This window comes from Engystomops pustulosus, chromosome 6 (genome assembly GCF_040894005.1).
Source record: "Engystomops pustulosus chromosome 6, aEngPut4.maternal, whole genome shotgun sequence".
Lineage (NCBI taxonomy): Eukaryota > Metazoa > Chordata > Amphibia > Anura > Leptodactylidae > Engystomops > Engystomops pustulosus.
Window position 1 is genome coordinate 122,611,994 of NC_092416.1, and position 24,790 is coordinate 122,636,783.

A 24,790-nucleotide genomic window follows, 5' to 3' on the forward strand; every position below is an offset into this window, starting at 1 on the left:
GGCAAAGTTCATTATCGTCGGACATTCCGGATCGGGGATCGCACCAGCTAAGTGTGCATTCAGCAGTGCAGGGTGGTGGTTACATTGAATATTTACAAAATCAAGAAGTATAGGGACCACAATCCCTCTACAGACCAGGGCAGATTGCAGCCAAAATCTGCCACCCGCTGTATGGACATATACTGTAAAACAGTTTTACATGCTAGTACTTTTATCAGTACATTGCATCACTTTTTGAAAGCTGATTCCAGAAGTACGGTAGGTCCAAATGACAGAATAGGTACAAATCTTATGATTTAAAGTCCTGTTTGTGAGATACACTTCTGGCTTTAACTTAGAAACACTGATGTCAAATACAGACTAAAGGCGGTCCCCTACTCGACTTACAAATGACCAGTAGTTACGGACAGACCTCTCTGCCCACTGTGACCTCTAGTGAACCTCTTTGGATGCTTTATTGAAGTACCAGGTTGCAATGATCAGCTGTAAGGTGTCGGTAATGATGCTAATTCTTGGTCCTCGTTACAGCAAAAAGTTTGAGAATCCCATTGTAACTGTATATTATAAAACATACAGTTCAGACTTATATACAAATTTAACTTAAGAACAAAGAATCTTTCTTGTAACCCGGGGACTGCCTGTATAATACTTCCATATGTAAATGGCCTAAGACTGAAATGTATTTGCTACAATTACTCCAAATTTGTGGGGGTTGGGGGAAACCCCTTAGACCTTGAATAGAGATAAAAATTCTCCCCTTGTTTATTAATTGTTAATTTTCGCCTCAAAACTGCATTAAAACATAACTAAAATTTGATAGAAAAATGTAAAAAAATCTTTAAAACTGCATGCACATGAATGTGTTTTTGTCTGTGTATTAATTTCATTACACCCATTCACATGTTTTTCATTGATTCCTGTGGTGATTGTAGAGTAATCGGAGCATGTCCTATTCCTACCAGTGTTTGCAGATCCACAAAATAAGAATTTTCCTGCAGATCCACAAAGATTATAGACATATGGATGACACACAGACCGTGGTTAGCTCGAGAACTGGACAGATAGTTTGTTACGCATGTTCAGCCACTCTCCATATAGACATAATGGATAAAATAGAATAATGTCAAACATTATTGAACATGAGAATACTTCAACAGTGTCGTTTTTGTGACTTAAACAAATCCTTGCCACGTGCTGCGAAAAAAAACCCTGCAATATAAAACAATTTGCAGGGCTGCTTAAAAATCTATGTTATATGTCCACAATCGCTGTGGATTGTCTGCTGCAAACAATTTGCAGGGACACGACAACATGTCCTCAGTCTTACGCAGGGTCAGGAAAAGCAATGACCATATTAAAGGACAAACACTTTTAAATGTGATCAATCTGAAAAATACTGTGTGTATCAGCTGCAACAATATGAACAGAACTCATTGGGGCAGATTTATCAAGTGTCTGAAAGTCAGAATATTTCCAGTTGCCCATGGCAACCAATCACAGCTCAGCTTTCATTTTACCAGTGCTCATGAATATTTTAAAGGGGAGCTGTGATTGGTTGCCATGGGCAACTGGAAATATTCTGACTTTCAGACACTTGATAAATCTGCCCCATTATGACACTGCAATGCCACATATTTACTGTGACTTTGTTTTACAGTGCTGACTTGATACTGTGAAAAACAAGTATAAAGAGGATATTGGAAAGGAAATAAAAACACTACCATAAAACAGTGCTACCCCCCTTCCCATAAAACAGTCTTACCCCCTTCTGAGGTACTTGAAGAACAATAAAATAATAAGTTAGAGGATATCTCCAGCTATCATGCATACAATGATAACCTATTATTTTTCATCAGAATTGACTATGCATTCTAATTTGCAAAATTAATTTTATGTATTTGTTGAAAATAAAAATAAAATAAAACACATTTCAAAATAATGTTATTTTAATTAAAATCTATAAATTTACTGAACATATGTACAGATATTTACTTGATGCAGTCCTCATCTCAAGGTCCACTACTCAAACCACATGATGGTGTTTCCCCTTCCCCATCATAAGCCAACTGTACACAGCATTGAGTGGTGCCCATCGTCTGTTTTAGGACATCCTATGTTACAGTGACTTCCACAGATTTGACGACTCCAGATATTTTTTTTGTTTTTCCATGCCAACTGTGGGGTCTCTTTCTTCTGTTTTGCATAGAGAATAAGTTAACTGGCCCAATAACTTTTCAGTTCCACTTTAGGGAATGGCGCATATCATCTTTGGGGGATTCGTAACATGTTCAGTCCTCGCACTTTTAGGCAGTTACTGGTGTGCTCTCTTCTTGAGGCCTGTAAAGACAGTCCAATTCATGGTTAGTGCACATCATTTATAGCAGATGTTTACAGTGTGTTCTCCTACATTTCCCTGCCCATCTGGTAGTTTGTGAGTTTAATAAGAGGAGCTTGTCTGTGTCGGGAATGACATCAGCTTTATGTTATTATAAATTGGAACGATACTGAAATTTGCTTTAACTCACATATTACGCATATATTGAGCATGAGATGCTGTCTTGTATAACTACTGTAATCTGGAATGCTACTTATTATCCAGGCAAATATTACTTATCATTCAAGAAAATTTGAAAAAGGGCCTATACTGATGATAAAACAAGATTAATTGATGCTAAAATTATTGAAACCCAAAAACATTGGTGCAATTGGGATTAAGTAAGGTCAAAAACCTCTTCTCTGACATATCTAACAGGTACATAGCCTGCCATCAGCCAAATGCATGTCAAAGAAATATAATTTGGCCCTATACATAATTGTCGATGCTTTCCAGTATAGCTATATGCAAAAAAAAAAAAAAAATGTATATAGTGTATGTCTCCCATGAAGTATACACAATATTTTCATGTGAGGCATTAACAGGCGCATAGATGTTTTTCCTGATGAATGTTATACTTAGTGTAAGGTGAAGCTTTGGCTATTTATTCAATTCATATAACCTGACTTCACTGTGAAACCAACCATTGCTATGCCCTGATATGTGAGTGTAGTGTCAGATTATTGTAGGATTATTAGTGCATCTGATTCTACTCTGCATGAAATACTAAAGGCACAATTAAAAATAGATAAAATAATGGACAATTAATATAATAATTAAATTCATATACATCTTTTTATTGGAATTAGTTTGTTATTTTTTAAAATAAATAAATGTAGTCCCTTTTTTCACTTGACAGTCCTACAGATTGGTGTGGGGGTCATTAGCATGTTAACGCTATAAAAACATGTGAATAAAGTTGGTTACCTTACTTTTAGTGCAGATGCAAATGTCTTTTTAAAATAAAAGCTAAAGAAGTCAGCAAAGAACTTCAGAGTGAAAGGGGGAATCTTCTAAGCCCAACGTTAGAGGAATTAAATATATAAGCATACACCATATTAGAGTTTCACTCAAGCGTCAGGGTCAGAAGTGTCAAAATAGCTTACGTGGCTGAAGGCCTAATGCAACAAATTTCTTTAGCCTCCAGCCAAAGTGTTACATTTGGCCTTGAATACTTTTGCTTCCTATTATACATTGGTCTTCTGTACTTAGTGTAATATCATGTCAAGTGAAGTGGCAGCAATCCTCCTACCAGATACTTCGTCAGGAATAGGGAAAGTTGTGCCTGTTATCAAGATTTTCTGCTTTACCTTATAATATCCATCATATATTGCTGCAGCTACAACTTTCTTGTGAATTGCAATTTGCCATGATTTTCACCAAAGGATGTGGCATAGTCCAGAAAGTGGTAAAGCCAACTTTTTGCTGCCAAAATATCTATATCTACAATATGGTCAATATCGTGTATACAAATGTAGAATACTTCCTCTTATATATATATATATATATCTCAACCATCATTGTTTAAGAAGACTTACCTTTCATATTCCCTTGCTATTTCTGTTTATAAGATACAGTTGCTTATAGAATTAATTATTTTCTGGTTATGAACTTCTCTCTGATAAAGAATATTTTATATATTTGACTTTTTTTGAAAACTCTGGACCATATTGTAAAGTGACTTGGTTGTGTGCGATGACAAATGCTCATTTACATCTCAGATATTAGTACAGTTGGAAGGCACTTGAAGTAATTTTGGCTTAATGGAAGAGGCAGCTATTGATACAGAAGCTGTGGAGCTTAGTATTTCTCTCTGTGGCAAGCACTAGCAATCCAGCCAACATTCTGATATTTTCAGTAGGTTGGCTGCTAACAGTGTTTACACATCTCACACTTTTTCTTCACACATGTACAGATAAATTGTTAAAATATATGGAATGAAGGGCACAACTTACCCCCTTTCTTTGGTTGCTTAGGCAGAAGGTGCAGATGCTGCGCGGAAGCTTGCCCTCTGCTTCATCTCTGGTCCTGTAGACTGTACTGAAGCACGGCTGTCCATCCTCACAGCCTTCCCCTAGTAGAAGAACATTGGCCAGGTGGGAGATATAACTTGAGGCTAAGCGTAGAGTCTCTATTTTGGAGAGCTTTCTATCCACCGGTTCAGTGGGTATGAGTGTGCGAAGGGCAGTAAAGGCAGTATTAACACTTTGTGTCCTGTCTCTTTCTCTGGCATTGGCTGCCTGTCTCTGCTTCACCACCACCACCTGTCCAGTCTTCCTAGGAACCTTTCTCCTCTTTGCCGAAGTTTCATAGCAGCCATAGGATTGATCTGAAGTGTCACTCTCGCTTCTATTCTCCTCATCCTCAGACATCATACTAACATCAGGATAAATCACATGGGCAGGCATGGATCGCAGCATGGTAAAAGCCATGCTTTGTCTACCAGCACAGCCACTCGTTACCTGGTGCTGGGTGAAATGGCTACAGATCTTCAGCTGTCACTGCTACTGCCCACGATCCAAGCAGAGCCCTTAATTCCCTTTTCCAGTAACTGCACTGTGTTATAGCTCATAAGGAGGCCTGGTGGTTCTCATAGCTTGTGACTGTGAATTTAATTCTCCCAGTGTCTTCACAGCTGTTCATGTAGTTCCCTCCCCAAAGCAAGAAAGGAGGAGTTGCATTATGCTCTGGTGGCTCCTTAGGAATCTCTATATATAATACCGGGGAGGGGCTACTGGAAGCCGCTCTCTACTAGCAAATGGCACTACTGGGTGCAGGCAGCTCCTGTTTATATAGCTCTTGAAGTGACATGTCAAAGATTTACTCTCTGTAAATGGGAAGTAGGATATGGTTTTTATTTTTTGCATGTGGAGATACATGTCAGCACATTTAACTCTCTGCTTCCTTATGGAGGAAGAGTTAAGCTGCAGTCAGTGAATATGAGCAGAGATTTACATCAGGTTCACATGTGCAACAGAGATCAGCCTCTCCTCTGACTGTGAGAGATCAAAAGAGAAATTAAAAAATACAGATTTTATTCCCCACAAAACTTAATATCAATCTGCACAAACTCCCCCTGCAATATGACATGCTGTCCGCAGATTACAATACATGATTATGGTTCCCATCTTAAGGGCTTTGTTTTCACTTTACATTCCAAATGACACATCCGTTTAATTTTTCCTTGGATCACTGAAGATAAAATCACCAAGATACTAAATGTATATTTATACCAAATTTTAAATAATTAAAAATTTTTTTTAATCCTTTTAAAACAAATTTCTTCGAATCACAATATTCTGACACCCTTAAATATTTTCTTTATTTTCATGTAGAATTAGCATATTTTTTAATATCAGCTGACATTTTCATTGATACAATTTTGTATACACTTTATAGTGAACTTTATATGTGTGGAAATAGCAAAAAAAAAACCTATGATTACAGCATTTGGATCTATTTTTCCATAATGGCAGAAATTGTAGGGCTGTTTAGATGTACTTATACCAAACATGCTTGTAATTTTTGTTTGTTTATTGTTTCTTCACATGTTTGTGTAGTGTAAGGGGGTTAATCATTTTTCTTTTACATTTTTTACTTAAAAAACTTTTATTGAAATATAATTTTTTGGGAGTTTGAAGATGTTTGAGCCCTGAAAGGGGGGGATGTCTTATGACAATGTATCCCAATTCTCATAGTGCAGAATAGTCAATACAGACAAATTTAATGAGACCTTGAAAAAACTTAAGAGAGGCTGTCATAGAAACAGATTGGTTCCACTCAATAGGGTCATGGGTGACAATGATCTTGTCCAATATGGTTGTGCAAATGTGCCAGAATTATGTCTGCCTGCGGCACTTAAAATACCTGTGAATGGTGCCAAAAGAGTCTAGAGGTGGGTTCCTATAATAATACTATTACATCTCACATAATTAAAGGGTTTACACACCTCATGTAATCCCATCACTATCTTCATGAGAGCACATGACTACCTGAGTAGCTGTTCATAAAAAGTCTGTAGAAGACACATACTGATCATGTACACATCCAACATAGGAAATCATCTATAGACATCTCTGATGCAATATAGCCATAGTTGAGTGTGGGCCCCCAGCCTACGCATATGATTTCCCATACTACTATACACATCACAAACATATTTTTAAGATTATATTGAAATTACATAGAAACTATTGCATATTACACATATTACTATTACATATTACTATATTATATGGGGATAGTGCCAAAACCAATTTTACTACATAGTCCCAGCACCATAACCACGGTATTACATAGTTATGGCACCAGAACAAAGAATGCTACACATATAAATTACCAGAACCAAAATTACTACACAGATACATTGCCAGAATCAATATTATGAAGGATACATTACCAGAGTAAGCCTTCTACATAGAAAAAGCACTTAAACCAAGATTGCTGTTAGGATTGGTACACAAAAGACAGGGGATAGTGTGCCCTGAGCTTGCCCCAACCTCTGTCCCTTCCTATAGCCCCCCCACGCTAAACCGTGGGGCGACTACTTGAAGACTCGAAATATTCTGGGTAAGTGTGGGAAGGGGAACACAAACAGACTGACAAACATAAAACATAAAAGAATCGTAAACAAGCCGGAGTCACAACTAGAGGGTACGTCAAAAGCAGAATCAGTAAGCAAGAGTCAAAGTCCAAAACTAGCCGAGTTAGCAACAATATAGATACAGATACAGAGCAATACAAACTAGCAGCAACCAGGTGGAGAAAGGGATTTTCAAACACTGGCACTGGTGACTAGTGAAGCTGCAATTTATGCAGCCAGAACTCCACCTCCAGAACCTGATAGGTGCTGGACAGCATCTGGGAATTAACCCCTCAAGGTGCAGAAACAACCAAGCACCAAGCAGAGGTTCAAAGTCCCAGCCACTCCTAGACAGCGCGAGATCTTAGCAGCCGCTGCCCAGGACGAGAGGTGGAGTTTGCGCGGATACGCGCCGGGGTTCGGAGAACGCTGCTGGCACCACCAGACGAACCAGAAGTCCCAGCAATCTCCCTAGCGAACCTGACAGTACCCCCCCCCCTGACGGGGGGCCTTCGGACCCCTAGATCTTAAAGATGGCTTCTGAGGGTAGGTCTGATGAAATAACCTGAGTAACCGTGGAGCATGAACATCTCTAGCCGGAACCCAAGACCTATCCTCAGGACCAAAACCTTTCCAATGGACCAGGTACTGCAGGGAGTTACCTACCCATCTGGAATTCACCACCTTTTCCACCTCAAATTCCAGATTCCCCTCCACAATAGATGGAGAAGGAGGGTCAGAAAGAGGCAAAACAGGCTCAACATAGCGCTTCAGAAGACTCTTATGGAAGGTGTTATGGACCCGCCACCCTGCTGGAAGTGTAATCTTGAAGGAAACCGGGTTAACAATATGAGTAACAACAAACGGACCCACAAACCTGGGCGCAAACTTCAAAGAGGGGACCTTCAATTTAAGGTTTTTTGTTGATAACCACACTTTATCCCCCACCACAAACGTATCAGATTTAGTGCGCCTTCTTTCAGTTTGTTGGACCATAGAATTTTGTGCCCTCTGAATATTCTCCCGAACTTGTGACCAGAGCGAGCGCAACTTGGATGTAATGGCTTCCGCTCGAGGAATATTAGAGACAGGCACAGATGAAAAAGAGAAACGTGGATGAAAACCATAATTGCAGAAAAACGGAGATACCTGTGTGGACGAACTACAGTGGTTATTAATAGCAAATTCTGCCAACGGAAGGAATTTCACCCACTGGTCCTGACTGTCCGAGACAAAGAGTCGCAGATATTGAATCATCTCCTGATTCATTCTCTCGGACTGACCATTAGACTCAGGATGAAACGCTGAGGAGAACGACAGATTAACTTCCAGTCTAGAACAAAATGCTCGCCAAAATTTGGAAACAAATTGTACGCCCCTATCAGACACAATATCATCTGGTATACCATGGAGGCGTACAATGTTCTGTATAAACAAATCAGCCAATTCTTCAGCTGAAGGTAACTTTTTTAATGGAACAAAGTGTCCCATCTTGGAGAAACGGTCCACTACCACCCAAATCACTGTATAGCCTTGAGATGCTGGCAGATCAGTGACAAAATCCATTGACACTTTAGACCATGGCCTGGTGGGAACTGGAAGCGGAAGAAGAGGCCCCTCAGGACGTCTCCTGGGAGTCTTTCCTCGCGCACAGACCTGACAGGCTTGGACAAATGCGTGCACATCATTAGTCATGTGAGGCCACCAGTAACTTCTCTTTAAGAGATCCAAGGTACTCCGCATTCCCGGATGACCTGCCAATACTGAGCAATGCGTCTCCTCCAACACTCTCAAACGACAAGAAAGAGGAACAAATAATTTGCCTTCCGGAAGGTCTTTGGGTGCAGATTTTTGTCCTGCTAAAATTTGAGAGGAGAGGTGGGAGGAGACAGCTGCCAACACAACACCTGGAGACAAAATATTACTGTCCGTAGTCGCTGGAAGCTCAGGAGTCCCGAAGCTACGGGACAAGGCATCAGCCTTCACATTTTTTGACCCAGGTCGGTAGGTGACCACAAAATTAAAGCGAGAGAAAAACAAGGCCCACCTAGCCTGACGTGAGTTCAAACGCTTAGCAGTATCCAAATATACTAAGTTCTTATGATCTGTGAGCACAGTTATCGGATGAAGAGCTCCTTCCAAAAAGTGTCGCCAGACTTCAAATGCCCACTTAATGGCAAGGAGCTCTCGATTACCAATATCATAATTCCTCTCACAAGAGGAAAACTTTCTAGAGAAATATGCACAGGGCCTAAGTCTGGTGAGAGTGGAGGACCCCTGAGACAACACTGCACCTACTCCTACCTCGGAGGCATCAACCTCCACAACAAACGGTAGAGAGAGGTCAGGTTGAACCAAAACTGGGGCTGACGAGAATGCCGCTTTTAAAGTTTCAAACGCTGAGCAAGCGGCAGGGGACCAGTTGTTTGGATCAGCACCCTTACGGGTTAGATCCGTGAGGGGTTTGGCGATCACAGAAAAGTTCTTTATAAAGTTCCGATAATAGTTAGCGAAACCTAAAAATCGTTGTAGGGCCTTAAGATTGGTAGGCCGAACCCAGTCCGTGAGCGCCTGAACCTTACTCGGATCCATCTGTACATCAGAGGGAGTCACAACATAACCTAAGAAGGAAACCTTCTGGACGCAAAAAACACACTTTTCCAGCTTAGCGAAGAGGTGGTTTTTGCGCAACCTGGTAAGTACTTGGCGGAGATGTTGCTGGTGAGAAACCATATCAGGAGAAAAAATCAAAATATCGTCTAGATACACCACCATAAACACACCGATGTAATCATGAAAAATGGAGTTCATAAAGCCTTGAAAAACCGCTGGGGCATTACTCAAACCAAAGGGCATAACCAGGTATTCAAAGTGCCCCAAAGGTGTATTAAATGCGGTTTTCCACTCATCCCCTTCTCGGACCCGAATCAGGTTATAAGCCCCTCTGAGATCTAATTTAGAGAAAACTTGGGCCCCAGAAACCTGATTTAAGAGATCCGGGATCAAGGGGAGGGGACCTGAGTTTTTTACCGTTATCTTATTTAATTCTCGATAGTCAATACACGGCCGTAAACCACCATCTTTTTTCTCAACAAAAAAGAACCCGGCCCCAGTGGGCGACTCAGAGGGACGAATATGTCCGATTGCCAAACTCTCATCAATATAACTCTTCAGTGCCTCCCGTTCTGGTACCGACAAGTTATATATACGACCCTTTGGCAATCTAGCATCAGGAAGAAGGTCAATTTTACAATCAAACTCCCTGTGAGGAGGAAGGACTTGGGACAAGGGTTTTGAAAACACATCTGAGTAGTCCGAGAGAAAACCTGGAAGACCCTGATCTTCCGTCACTACTGTACATAGTGAAACTCTGGTCAGGTGCTCCTTACAGAGAGGACCCCAATGAACCAGCTCCAGAGTTTCCCAATTAATTACCGGATTATGGATCCGGAGCCAGGGTAGACCAAGAATGACATTTTCAGACAGGTTTTCCATAACTAGAAAAGAACACCATTCTTCATGCATAGCTCCTACCATAAGCTTTATCTGCGGGGTTCGGAATTTGATCAACCCTGCCTGTAGAGGGGTCAAATCCGCACCCGACATCTGGATAGGAGTGGACAATGGAATCAATGACATGCAAAACTGAGAGACAAAATTATAATCGATTAAATTAGTCGCAGCACCTGAATCCAAAAAGGCGCGACCAGTGCAGGAAACAGACTGAAACTTAACCGTACAAGGTAAATACATTCTAGACACAATAGGGAGTACCTGAGCTCCTAAGCAGTCCCCCGACTACTGCTTAGGAGCGGAAGTTTTCCTGCTGCTGCCTCTTGGAACAGGTGTTGATCTGATGATCAGGACTTCCACAGTAGAAACAAAGATGGCGTCTTATTCGATGTTGCTTCCGCTGTGCAGGAGAGATGCTATCCAGCTCCATGGATTCCAATTCTGGACTACCTGGAGACGGACTGGCCGCTGGCTGACAGTCCGAGGACACCCGAGGTGATCGCCTGGATCTTAGGCGACGATCAACTCGGATGACCAGAGTCATAGCATCATCTAATGTCTGAGGCTCGGCATAAGCTAAGACTAAGTCCTGTACTCTGTCTGACAGTCCGGACATAAATTGGTCTTTTAGGGCGCAGTCATTCCATTGAGAGTCAGTCACATACTGTCTGAACTGGGCACAATAATCTTCTGCTGTCCGTTTTCCCTGACACAGAGATCTAAGGTGGGAAACTGCAAGTGCTCGCCGGTCAGGTTCGTCATAAATCTGGCCTAAAGCAGAAAAAAAAGCGTCAAGAGAAGAACGGGATGGAGAGTCAGGTGGGAGAGAAAAAGCCCAATTTTGCGGATCCCCACGCAACAGGGAAATTACCACGCCCACCCTTTGAATCTCTGTGCCCGATGAACGAGGGCGTAAAGAAAAGTAAAGTTTACAGCCCTCCCGAAATGAAAAAAATTTCTTACGGTCACCAAAAAACACGTCAGGGAGAGGAACCTTAGGTTCAGGCGTGGGTGGCAGTGGATCCTGCGGTGATGTCTGCCGTGGAACCTGCATAGATTCCTGAATTTGGAGACGGGAAGCTAGATCCTGAACAAGCTGAGTTAGGGTCTGGACCTGAGCGACCACAGCTGACAAAGGCTCCATGGAAGGAGAGAATGTAGCAGGTCGGATACAGGATGCAGACCTATGTGTGGCCAGTGTTTCTGTTAGGATTGGTACACAAAAGACAGGGGATAGTGTGCCCTGAGCTTGCCCCAACCTCTGTCCCTTCCTATAGCCCCCCCACGCTAAACCGTGGGGCGACTACTTGAAGACTCGAAATATTCTGGGTAAGTGTGGGAAGGGGAACACAAACAGACTGACAAACATAAAACATAAAAGAATCGTAAACAAGCCGGAGTCACAACTAGAGGGTACGTCAAAAGCAGAATCAGTAAGCAAGAGTCAAAGTCCAAAACTAGCCGAGTTAGCAACAATATAGATACAGATACAGAGCAATACAAACTAGCAGCAACCAGGTGGAGAAAGGGATTTTCAAACACTGGCACTGGTGACTAGTGAAGCTGCAATTTATGCAGCCAGAACTCCACCTCCAGAACCTGATAGGTGCTGGACAGCATCTGGGAATTAACCCCTCAAGGTGCAGAAACAACCAAGCACCAAGCAGAGGTTCAAAGTCCCAGCCACTCCTAGACAGCGCGAGATCTTAGCAGCCGCTGCCCAGGACGAGAGGTGGAGTTTGCGCGGATACGCGCCGGGGTTCGGAGAACGCTGCTGGCACCACCAGACGAACCAGAAGTCCCAGCAATCTCCCTAGCGAACCTGACAATTGCTACATATATATGTTACCAGAACTAAGCTTAACACGTAGATGTATGACCAAAACCATGCTATATATATAAATACAGGGCCAGAATCTGGCTTAGTACATAAAAATCCTATTACTAACAGGGCCATCAGTTGCCCATAGTAACGGTGCCCCCAGTAGCCATTTGTAGCTGTATCCCTAGTAGCCATTAGTAACAGTGCCCTCAGTAACCATTAGTTGTAATATCCCAAGCCTATAGTAATATTGCCCCTAGTAGCCATATTAACAGTGGCCATTAGTAAAAGTTCTCCCAGTATCCAATAGTCACAGTGCTCCATGGACAACCTGAAAAAACTCACCTCCTCTTCTGGTGGTATCCACTGTGCTGAAAGCAGACATCATCTTTTACAGACTGTAGGCAGTGATCTGAATGGGGTGAATCTGGATTGTAGTTTCATAAAGAAACACAGATCAACACATTACACAAGGGAGCTTGTAATTACAAGTGGCGGTTAGTCAAGCATGACTATTTAACCTGAGCTGAATCACTCATGCACAGCAGCTGGGGAATGGTGCAGCAATTGATTATTCTGTCTGGCAGGGAGAAAAGTGATTGCATCATCATCTCCTGCAGAGAAAAAGTCACAGGCTAGGAGAAGCGCTGAAGCAGCCATAAAAGCGACAGAGCTGCATTATCATAATGTTATATCTGTTTTATTAGCAAAACCGCTCAGCTCAGGGATTAACCAAGATATGAGAGTCTCAAGGTATGTTTGTTTCATCATGCATCAAATCAAATGGTAGGTTTCCTTTAAACTCTGTATATAAGATAGTGACTAGTGATTGGTTTGTTAGTATATGTACCTATGATTTGTATAGCGCTGTGGAACATGAGGGCACTATATAAATAAAGTATTATTATTATTATTATAATAAAGAATTAAAAGAATGCTTTACACGTTCATATTCCCGGAATACCCCTTTAAAGGAAACCTACCACTGGTAGGCTTATTTTCGTTAGTGTTTTAAACCGCGGCATTGCGGTTTAAAACACTTTTTAAACTTTATAGCCGGCGCAGGCAGGTACGCACTCGGCGCTTACCATGCGCGCGGCTCTCATTCACTTCCTATGTAGCCGCTTACGTGCGCGTACCTGCCTGCGCCGGCTATAAAGTTTAAAAAGTGTTTTAAACCGCGATACCGCGGTTTAAAACACTAATGAAAATAAGCTCCGGCACCAGCTCACACTGAGCTGGTGCCCGGTATTTCCATCAGAAACCTGCCACTACAAGTGGTAGGTTTCCTTTAAACACATGACTGAACAACTAGGATTTGCCCCCGTGCAGGTGGGGCCTTGGCATGCGAGGTGAACATCTTGCATACTTTATGATACTTTATGATGTTTAAATAAAGCTGTGACCAACCTCCACAATTTATTTTTCCCGCACATATTTTGGTGTCTTTAATCAGCACCGGAAGAGGACACAATGGACCAAATATATTATTGTGTCTGCACTAGTTTTTTGCCTAAGTGTCCACTAAAAAAGTGTCTTTGGAGCTTATACTTGTATTTATTGTTTGTGCGACTTTTGTTTCACAGTTGCATTTTGAAAATTGAGCAGCTAAAGGGGCTTGTTGGTGTGTGTTCCTAGTTTCAACACAATTGCGTCACAACAGTGGGAAGCAAAGTGCACAAACAAAAATGGTGCAACTGTCACATCCTGAAAACAAACCAGATTAATTAAGAGCATGCAACGCTATTAAATAATGTGGCACAAAGGGCACATTAGTAAGGCAAACTGCACAAAGGCAAATTACCCAAGTCATATATCTGAGCCGATGACTTCAGTTAGCCACATTGCTACGGCCAGTCCTGTATACATTGTCTGATTGGACCATTTCATATTACGTAATATTGCAGATATCTAGAACCTTTTCTTAGACAATCTGCAATGACCTTTTCTGTGCTTTTATTTAACTCAGAGTATACACATGACTGTGTAGAGTAATTCTTACAGCTTATGTTTATCTTATCTCCCACTTCCTTAAGAAATGAAATATTACTGAGAGACTTCCTCTATCATCTGCTCCTGTTTAGTAGAAATATTTTCTTAGCTCTCCTTTCTCTGCTGTGATCCAGCCATTTCCCTGCTTCCTGGCATCAGTCAGACAAGGAAACTGCATAAATGAAGTCGTCCTTTATGCTCAGATCTGTGAATGAAATCTTGTAGGGTTGCTACCTAGTTACTGTACAGATGTCTGGTGCGGGGAATAATCCTCCCAGTCCATGTGGTGTGTGTGTCTGCAGCGAGATCAGGAACTCATTAAATATTCCGTCTACTTTCCTCCAGTATTTGTCAACTACCTGTCTCGATTCCTCTACGCCATTCAGCAATGTGCTGCTTTTGCGTGTGTGAAATATTATCCAGCTCAGATTATTATGTGTTTAAATAACCCCGACTCAACTGCTAATCTGCGCTCCCTGAAGGATTTCTGTTACTGTTTATATTTGACATGTCTTGTTTTTGCTGGGGCGCCCAGACATTACCCTTTCGTACAACAGTCAAATCATTTTCTTCAGGGTTGAATATTATGCCTTCATTTTTAAATTCGGTCTTCCCTCCCTGGTTATATACCATAATTGTCTCCTGTTTACGTGTATTTTTACTGTAGCGATCAACAGTTGGGCAGGTCTCAGCTAGAAGAGGGTTAAGATTTGTCTTCAATAAAGAACGGAAATAAGTCTAGTGGGGGAGTCCACAAGGGGGCAATTTACCTTTTCCATTTGTCTGCCATAACTCTGTAAATAATCCCCAAACGCTGAGTATGTAGACACGTCTCTGAAAGGGGAGCCTCAAGACCAAATGTGGAGAGGGAATGGATAATGGAAACCTTACTAGGAAGTGAGGGGTCACCTTTAACTTTGTAACTCAGAAGAGAAATAATACAGTATGACTTTTCTCCCCCTACACTGTCTGCAGTGGAAACTTTGTATCTATATTTCTTGGAATTTGATCACTTAAGCAGTGTGCAAAGTGAATTGGAAAATAAAATCTTGTGTATAAAATGGAAAATGTAGATGAATCCATCTGGAAGATAAATGCATACTGGTTTTATTAATATTGTTGTTTTACAAGTTTTACAATTTGTATATATTTAGTCAGGGGTGTAACTAGGAGAGGCAGGGCTTTTGTGATTGGTACATATTTGTATACTCACACATGCGAGTTACAGTCACACATTTATAAACGTATGTTCACACATGTAGAGCATATGCACACATACAGGGGGTCATTTACTAAGGGCCCGATTCGCTGGCATGCACACGGCGGAAATCGGGGGGGGGGGGGGGGGGTGTTTGCTCGGCCGAACGAAAACCCGACGGATTCTGAAAAACCGCCGCATTTAAAAAAAAAAATCTGTCGTGGAGCTTGCACTTACCTTCACTCAGCCCGGCTCGATGAACTCCAGCGCGTTCCGATGCTTCTCAGCGCAACAGCACCACCTGCTGGATGGCGGAGGAACTGCCTTAGTGAATCCCGGCCGGACCCGAATCGAGCTCAGAGAACGCGCCGCTGGATCGCGAATGGACCGGGTAAGTAAATCTGCCCCATAGTGTCATATACAAATGTACAGCATATATACACATATACAGCATAATACAGTATATATACATCACATACACTCACCGGCCACTTTATTAGGTACACCTGTCCAACTGCTCGTTAACACTTAATTTATAATCAGCCAATCACATGGCGGCAACTCAGTGCATTTAGGCATGTAGACATGGTCAAGACAATCTCCTGCAGTTCAAAGTGAGCATCAGTATGGGGAAGAAAGGTGATTTGAGTGCCTTTGAACGTGGCATGGTTGTTGGTGCCAGAAGGGCTGGTCTGAGTATTTCAGAAACTGCTGATCTACTGGGATTTTCACGCACAACCATCTCTAGGGTTTACAGAGAATGGTCCGAAAAAGAAAAAACATCCAGTGAGCGGCAGTTCTGTGGGTGGAAATGCCATGTTGATGCCAGAGGTCAGAGGAGAATGGGCAGACTGGTTCGAGCTGATAGAAAGGCAACAGTGACTCAAATCGCCACCCGTTACAACCAAGGTAGGCAGAAGAGCATCTCTGAACGCACAGTACGTCGAACTTTGAGGCAGATGGGCTACAGCAGCAGAAGAACACACCGGGTGCCACTCCTTTCAGCTAAGAACAGGAAACTGAGGCTACAATTTGCACAAGCTCATCGAAATTGGACAGTAGAAGATTGGAAAAACGTTGCCTGGTCTGATGAGTCTCAATTTCTGCTGCGACATTCGGATGGTAGGGTCAGAATTTGGCGTCAACAGCATGAAAGCATGGATCCATCCTGCCTTGTATCAACGGTTCAGGCTGGTGGTGGTGGTGTCACGGTGTGGGGAATATTTTCTTAGCACTTTTTGGGCCCCTTGGTACCAATTGAGCATCGTTGCACCTAATAAAGTGACCGGTGAGTGTATATGTTATATACATATTATGCTGTACAATGTGCAGTATAATATGTATATAATGGTGCACATCCTCCATTCTTTAGTGTGTCAGGTCGAATGATGGGGCCCCCTGACACTGTGAGCCCCATAGCAGCTGCTATAGCTGCTACTACTGTGGTTACACCCCTGTATTTAGTAAAATTTAACTTCAATTTAGCATCTGAAAAAGTAGTCTCAGATTGCCTATTGCCTATGGATTGCCTATTTTGTGTTATGTTGTTGTGGCCCTGCGGACAAGTAGAATGTGTAGATTTGTTTAGTCGTTATTAAATATTCTTTATCTTTTCCTGGCTTTCATTTTGTACTTTGTACTTCTGTTTGGTTCTGTTTCTGTATAAGTCAACCTGAGAATAAGCTGAGGCCCCTATTTTTACCACACTAATAACTTAAAAAACATATTGACTCAAGTATAAGCCTAAGGTAGGAAACTCATTGGTCACAGCCTCCCTTGTGTATAACTTGACCTCCCCACAACCTGGGGTTACAGTGCAATTCAATGTACCGTATATACTCGAATATAAGCCGACCCAAGTATAAGCCGAGACCCCTAATTTTACCACCAAAAACTGGGAAAAACTATTGACCTGAGTATAAGCCGAGGGTGGGAAATGCATTGGTCACAGACCCCCCCCCCAGTATATAGCCAGCAAGCCACCAGTAGTATATAGTCAGCCAGCTCCCAGTAGTATACAGCCTGCCAGCCCCTAGTAGCATACAGCCACCAGCCCCCTGTAGTATACAGCTAGCCAGCCCCTAGCAGCATACAGCCAGCCAGCCCCCAGTAGTTTACAGCCAGCCTGCCCCCATGTAGTATACAGCCAGCCTGCCCCCATGTAGTATACAGCCAGCCTTCCCCCATGTAGTATACAGCCAGCCTGCCCCCATGTAGTATACAGCCAGCCTGCCCCCATGTAGTTTACAGCCAGCCCCCATGTAGTATACAGCCAGCCTGCCCCCATATAGTTTACAGCCAGCCCCATGTAGTATACAGCCTGCCAGGCCCCATGTAGTATACAGCCTGCCAGGCCCCATGTAGTATACAGCCAGCCAGCCCCCAGTAGTATACAGCCTGCCAGCCCCCAGTAGTATACAGCCTGCCAGCCCCCAGTAGTATACAGCCTGCCAGCACCCAGTAGTATACAGCCAGCTAGCCCCAAGTAGTATACAGCCAGCCAGCCCCCTGTAGTATGCAGCCTGCCAGCCCCCAGTAGTATACAGCCTGCCAGCCCCCTGTAGTATACAGCCTGCCAGCTTCCAGTAGTATACAGCCTGCCAGCCCCCATGTAGTATACAGCCACCGGCCCCTAGTAGTATACAGCCTTAAAGGGGAATGGGCAACAAAAAGGACAGAGAGAGCAGGGAGCCATGGGATTTTCCACTATATGAAGGATGTGGGTATGTAGAAAAATGGGAACGTACAGGATGCACCTAATTTACACATTTCCTTCGAAATTTTATTTGTAAAATGATTATAATGGCAGATTTTTAAAGTGCTTCAACGAATAAAAATGGCATTTCGTCTTAAGCCCAGTCATATAACATTTACAAAAAACACATAAATGCTTTGTCTATACCTTACATGGACCACTTGAGAATCTTGGGAGGAGATTAATAAGAGGTGTTTGAGAGCTGTATAAAATAGAAGCTGAGCCATGGGGAGCTAGAACGGTTCTGCACTCAGAAACTTCTGATAAATCTCCCCTTTGGTCTCTGTTTGAGGGAGCACTGTAGACACAAAAAGGTATTTAATGTAAAGCCAACAAATATTCTTTCCAACTTCCATTTATGTGTGCACATACTGGGCCAGATTTATTAAAGGGTCTTATTAAAATGTGAACTTAAAGGGTTGTATTACTGCTTAGTCTGCACCACATTTATTACTGATGTGTGACACAATTCTGCACCATCAACAAAGTGCACCAAAAAAAATGGTGCAAACTTCTAGTGCAGTACAGGCAGTGGCAGATTAATGAAGAGCATGCACCAGTTCTGATTCATCTAATAAAAGTGTTCAAAGTGAAGGTGTTGTCACCGTATTATGGACCCCTGAAATTGACCTAATAAACCACTTCCAGTATGTAATCAAGTAGCTGAGCAGCTTCTACATCATGTCTATTTCATGGCCCAAAGCAATGTCATCATCCAGAAAATCAACATTGAAGTGACATGTAATTTAGTTGTATGAAGTCAAGGAGGGTGAGAGTTCTTCACTGTAATTAATGGTCCTGCATCCAGACACATTACCAACCAGATCTCCTACAATTTGAGGTGAGGAGAGCTTGACTTCAGTGCTGAGCTCTCCGCCTCCATGACTTTATACAACCAATTTACAGCTCTCTTCAAGGTTGATTTTCTGAATGATGCCACCACACTGACCTATGAAAGAAACACGATCTGGAAGGTGTTAATTTGCTTAATAACATACTGACAAGTTTCCTTTAAAACAAAAAGTGTCCAATATTTATCTAAATTGTTAAATTTAATTTCCTAATTTCAATTTTACAACAGTCCACATTTTAGGAGCGGTTTGCCTTTTGGTAAATGTACCCAATTCTTTTCATTAGTCTCTTTTTAGCCTGGCCCTAGTCCTACTATATATGCTCTATTATTAACAGAGCCAAGAACCCACTCTACCCAACATAATCATAATGTATGTCATCCAGCCTAAGAATAAAAACAATATTTCAATATTGTGTGTGTTTAATTCCATAGCCACCAGCACAGTTTCCTTTTATCTTTAGGCCATGCACCTTGTCAGTTTTATGGCAGTGGTCACACCCAGGACCCTCCTCTGAAGTAAAGGCTGTTTCAGTGGCGCAAACTGCTCCCCACCCACAGAGAGAGCTGTTTGTACAAGCTGCAGGTGTGAATTCTTGAGAGCAGTCCACTTGTTATCTGTCCAAACAACTTAACCTCCAGGCCTAGGGAAACACGGAAGGATCTGGCTTCTTCACTCATGCAATTAGAGACATGGTTGAAGACATTCTATATGATCCGGCAAGTGCCAGATTCTTATATCATAAATCAATGTCATTACCAGTTTTTATTTGTAAAAAAAAATGATAATAATATGGCAAAAGTGGGGTAAACACTATATATGAATTCCCAGACTAGGGAGTATCACTTAAAGAAAGAATATTGGGGCAGATTTATCAAGTGTCTGAAAGTCAGAATATTTCTAGTTGCCCATGGCAACCAATCACAGCTCAGCTTTCATTTTATCAGTGCTCATGAATATTTGAAAGGGGAGCTGTGATTGGTTGCCATGGGCAACTAGAAATATTCTGACTTTCAGACCCTTGATAAATCTGGCCCATTGTGTCATTGGTGGTCATTAGTGTTTCTCCCTTTTTTACTTTCTGAGCTTCTCTTTAATATTGGTGGGATTTATATTTTATATCACCATTTTATATGACGAAACCTATTTTTCATAGCCATCTCAGATATCTGTTTTCAGTAATGCCCCTCTTATAATTAATGCCCGCCCCGTATTAGTAAAAAAAAAAATACATTAATATGTACACATAAGACCTATGTGTAAGAGCAGCACTTTAATACTGGAATGATATTGTAACCGCCCCCCCCCCCCCTCCCTCTTTCTTCTACTTCCTACGTGTCTATTCCAAGAAAGAGATGAATTAGCAAGACAGATTCTTTCTCTATATATGTATATGTTCTTAGTGTCAACAGAATAAATACAAAGCCATATTTTACTCCATTCCGCATAATTTGTGGTCACTTTATAGCAGGGATATCCCCTGACTCACAGTAATGCATTTATGATTCATCTGCCAGCAAAGACAGCTGTAAGTGCTTCAGCCATATTATCTTTTTATTGTGTCCATTGTCATTGTGTTTTCCAATCTTCCTGCTTGTGGTCAATAACAGCTAACATGACAAAGTTGGACGAGTTGATACATTGGGGTTACTTTACAGGACACACCTAAAAAGCTTATTATGCGTTTTTATTAGAAATATATTTAATTGATATGTAGTTACAGAATTATCATTAAAACAAGTTGAAATGAGCAGAGATCCACACTGACACTGTTGAAAGAATTTAACATACATTGGCGCTCGTTCGCCGGCATATGATAGAGGCCAGGTCCTCCTCCGTCCCGCCAGATATATCAAGAGGCTTAGGCAACTTGATGTATCTGGTAGGCAGCCACACTGACCTGGTGTTGTTTTGCGCAAAAACCTGTGAATGAATCTTTCAAAGCCTGCGTTTTAAAGCACAGTTGCATCTTATGAACATGGCCTTATAAGAGTTTTCCCATGAAAATAAATTCTCACATTTCAATCCCCTAGTCATGTTTACACAATAAAGACCATTTTTAACCCCTTACTTTACAATTGTATTCAGTTTTATTGCTGTTTTAGCTCCTATCACTCCCTAGGCTGGTCAATGTAAGATCCAGAGTGTGGACGGGGACTCTCTAACCAGACACTTGATCATTCCTCTGTGCTGAGATATGCTGTGTGATGTGGTTAGATTATCAGGGTACAGGTTTATATACACTTTCATTTATCTTCTGAGCATTCTACAAGTATCTGACACATAGAAAGAGAGAGGAGATAGATCAGAGATGAGAGATGATGAGATCCATGCAGATTACACATTCTCCCCTCTGATATCACAGCCATTACATACTGTCAAATCTGCTATATAACTCTTTCCCTCTCCCCTGGATAAAGATCTTATCTGCCTATAACTGCCTTATACTCTCCTCTTGCTGCTGTATGCCGGCAGGAAGTTAGTGTGTTTGTGTGTGAGCTTATCCTGGAATGCAGGGGTGGGGGCTCGAGGCCGAGAGCAGCTCAGTTAAGGCAGCATCAGAAAGAAGAACAATATGTCTGAGCGACACAGTGGCTGAGTGGGTAGCACTTCTGCCTTGCAGCTCTGGGGTCCTGGGTTCTTATCCCATCCAGGTCAACATCTGCAAAGAGTTTGTATGTTCTCTACGTGTTTGCTTGGGTTTCCTCCGGGTACTCCGGTTTCCTCCAAAACATACTGTTAGGTTGTTTGGATTGTGAGCCCCATGGGGACAGGGACCAATTTGACATGATTTGTGTGCGCTATATAAATAAAGAATTATTATTATTAAAGAATTATTATATGTCTGCCGATGCTAAAGTCAGAAGATGCAGGGCAACCAAAACTGTGTACACCAGGACTGATAGAGGCAATTATATTGCAATTATATCTGTGAAATCTCCCCCTAATATTGTGTCCCCCTCTCATTTCCATATTATATTATGGCCTCTTTCCCCTCATACTGTGACCCTATTATACCCCCCTCATATTGTGGCATTCATATCTCTCCATGATATTGTGGCTCCCCTCATCTCCATTTTATAGTGTGCCGCCTTGTCTCCCCTTTATAATATTGGCCCTTTTCAACCCCCCCTCTAACCTATCTTCCACTAATACCCTCTATGTTCCCATTATATTGTGACACCTCTCATACCCCCATCATATTTTGACACCTCTCATACCCCCATCATATTGTGACACCTCTCATCTCACCTGCATATTGTGGCCACTTCTCATCTCACCTTCATATTGTGGTCCCTCATCTTCCCCTCTTATTGTGGACCACTCTTATATTTTGGCACCCCTCAGCTCCTCCTAATATTATGGCCCCTCTCATATTTCATATTGTGGCTGGCTCTCATTTCCTCCTCATATTGTGGGCCCCTCATCTCCCCCTCTTGTTGAGTGTCCCCTCTCTTTTTTCCCTTCTTATTGAGGTTATCCCTTATGATAGTCCCTTACTCTTCCACGTTCCCCAGCAGATCTCCTTTTCTTTCTCTGCTGCTGAGAAGAGGCGGGTAGGTGATGGTATCATCATATAGCATCTGCCGGTCTGCTTCATAGCAGCAGAGAAGTACGGTACATTGATGTAGTGGGGAGCTGACAGCTCTCTGCAACATCAATGATTTAAACTCTATTCACCGGCTTACCGATTGCCCAGTCGAACCCTGGATGATATGGTATGCTCTGGATAATGAACGGTACCACGCCTTTGCCTTACTTTATTCTTTCTATCATTCTGGTAGAGTTTGATCTTGGTTTTATCTGTCCAAAGAAATTTCTTCAAAAACTGTGCTGGCTTTTTTTTCATGTTTTTTTAATGCAGAATCCAATCTAGTTTTTTTATTATTGAGGCATATAAGTGGTTTCGACCATGCACTGAACCCTCTGTATTTACTTTTATGCAGTCTTCTCTTTATGGCAGATTTGGATATTGATATGTCTACATGAAGAGTGCTGTTCACTTGGTTGGCTGTTAAATGACTTCTCTTCATTATGCTAATTTTTCTGCAATCATCTACCACTCTTTTTGCATTAATGAGTTTAACATCAATGGTTGGCAGGAACCTCACAGGCTCAATCCATTGGGGCAGATTTACTCACCCGGTCCTGTCGCGATCCCGTGGGTCCGGCGCAATTCGCCATCATCGTGCGCCCGAGTTCCTGCATCCGTCGCTTCTGCGCCGAGGTCCGCTGGAGTTCACCTGCTTCTTCCCGGTGCATGTAAGTGCATGTCTTGCGACACAATTTTAAATGTTAAATCCCGCGCGTTGTCCGAATCCGTCGGGTTGTCTGGCGGCCAGCCCAACGATTTCTGTCGCGTGCAAGCCAACGCCGATGCGACACAATCCAATCGTGTGCGTCAAAATCCCAGGGCAATTCGGCGCAAGAAGGAAATTGGCGGAAAACCCGACGAAAATGCGTCCGTCGGACCCTTAGTAAATGAACCCCATTGTGTTATTTGCTTGTTTTAAAGTTTCTAATTGTTTTAGAATTCTATAGTGTTTCCATTGTTTAATAAAGTATTTGTACTCTACATCTTGTGTTTGCGGTATGCGTGTCTCTTGCTATACTTTACATTCCCTTTTTCATAAAACCGTAGATTTTGCTAGTCCTAATATTATAGGTTTTTTTTCTGTTTTTGCATCTTGAGGTCTGCTTGTTTCCTCTGCTTGGAGAACTCCTTTGACAGATTTCTTCATAGCAAAATCTTCCAAATGGTCCCTTTAAAAAACATTTTAAACCATTATTTTAAGGACTCCAGAACCCTTCATCCATTGTTTTAAGGACTCCGCAACCCTTCATCCAATTGTAATACTCTCAAATAATTGCTGAATGTCTGGTCTTTATGTCCATGCCCATTATATAATTATAACTTGAATACTTTACTTTACTTTTACTGGTAAAAAAAAAAACAACATTCTTGTTAGTTTCCAAATATTTATGGACCTAAGTTTTTATAAAACATAGGATATGCCTTAACTTTCGGAAAGATGTGGGTGCCATCTGAAACAGAGAGTATGGTTCGCTATTTCCTTCACTGAAAGTTCATGAAGGTACAGGGAAAAGCAGGGAAAGTGTAAGTTAAAACATAACCTTTATTATACATAATGATAAAAGGTGAATATTTTTGGCCACCAACAATTATTAATAAAAGGTTTTATAATTGCCACTATAGAATGGTATACACCTATGGACTGATGTGTAGCAAGAGTTGTCCCCTTATTGAATTGCACAATGAATCCCTCACAACTGTGATTTTTTTAAATGTATAAATATGAGGGAATAATCACTGGGGTGAGGAAGGAGCACGCACTAAAGAATGGGGTTATACACCTGTATTATATGCCTAAACACCTGATTATTGTGTATATTAGAGTAAGCAGCACCAATCTTCCTTAGTGCAATGGTATAGTTCTTGCGCTATTTAACAATGTAGGGCTTATTTACAAAGGGTCCGCAGACGCACTTGCGTCAGACTTTCCGACGTTTTCGGGTTTTGCACGGCTATGACAGGTATTTAACAGGGGATTGTGTCGCATGTCGTCATTTTTTGGCACGGCTGCACTGGCTTTCATGTGACAGAAATTGTGAAGACGATCCGATGGATTCGGACAGAGCACGGGATTTAACTTTCAAATTGTGCTGCAAGACAATGCACTT

At 41.9% G+C, this 24,790-nt stretch overlaps 1 protein-coding gene across 1 annotated transcript; it reads right to left on the reverse strand.

The window, feature by feature from the left end:
• Positions 1 to 1,954: 1,954 nt before the first annotated feature.
• TCF15 (transcription factor 15) lies at positions 1,955 to 5,099 on the reverse strand. The gene is made up of 2 exons (XM_072113611.1): positions 4,330 to 5,099; positions 1,955 to 2,337 (listed from the first exon to the last, which is right to left on the reverse strand). The coding sequence occupies exons 1-2, from the start codon at positions 4,804 to 4,806 to the stop codon at positions 2,263 to 2,265; spliced, it is 552 nt and encodes a 183-aa protein (XP_071969712.1). The 5' UTR covers positions 4,807 to 5,099; the 3' UTR covers positions 1,955 to 2,262.
• Between the last annotated feature and the right edge of the window lie 19,691 nt (positions 5,100 to 24,790).

Excerpts from the sequence above, each read along its gene's own strand:
- TCF15 (XM_072113611.1), bottom strand. The coding sequence starts at position 4,806 with ATGGCTTTTACCATGCTGCGATCCATGCCTGCCCATGTGATTTATCCT. Across the intron at positions 2,338-4,329 it reads TAAGCAACCAAAGAAAGGGG|GCCTCAAGAAGAGAGCACAC; the intron begins GTAAGTTGTGCC and ends CTGTCTTTACAG.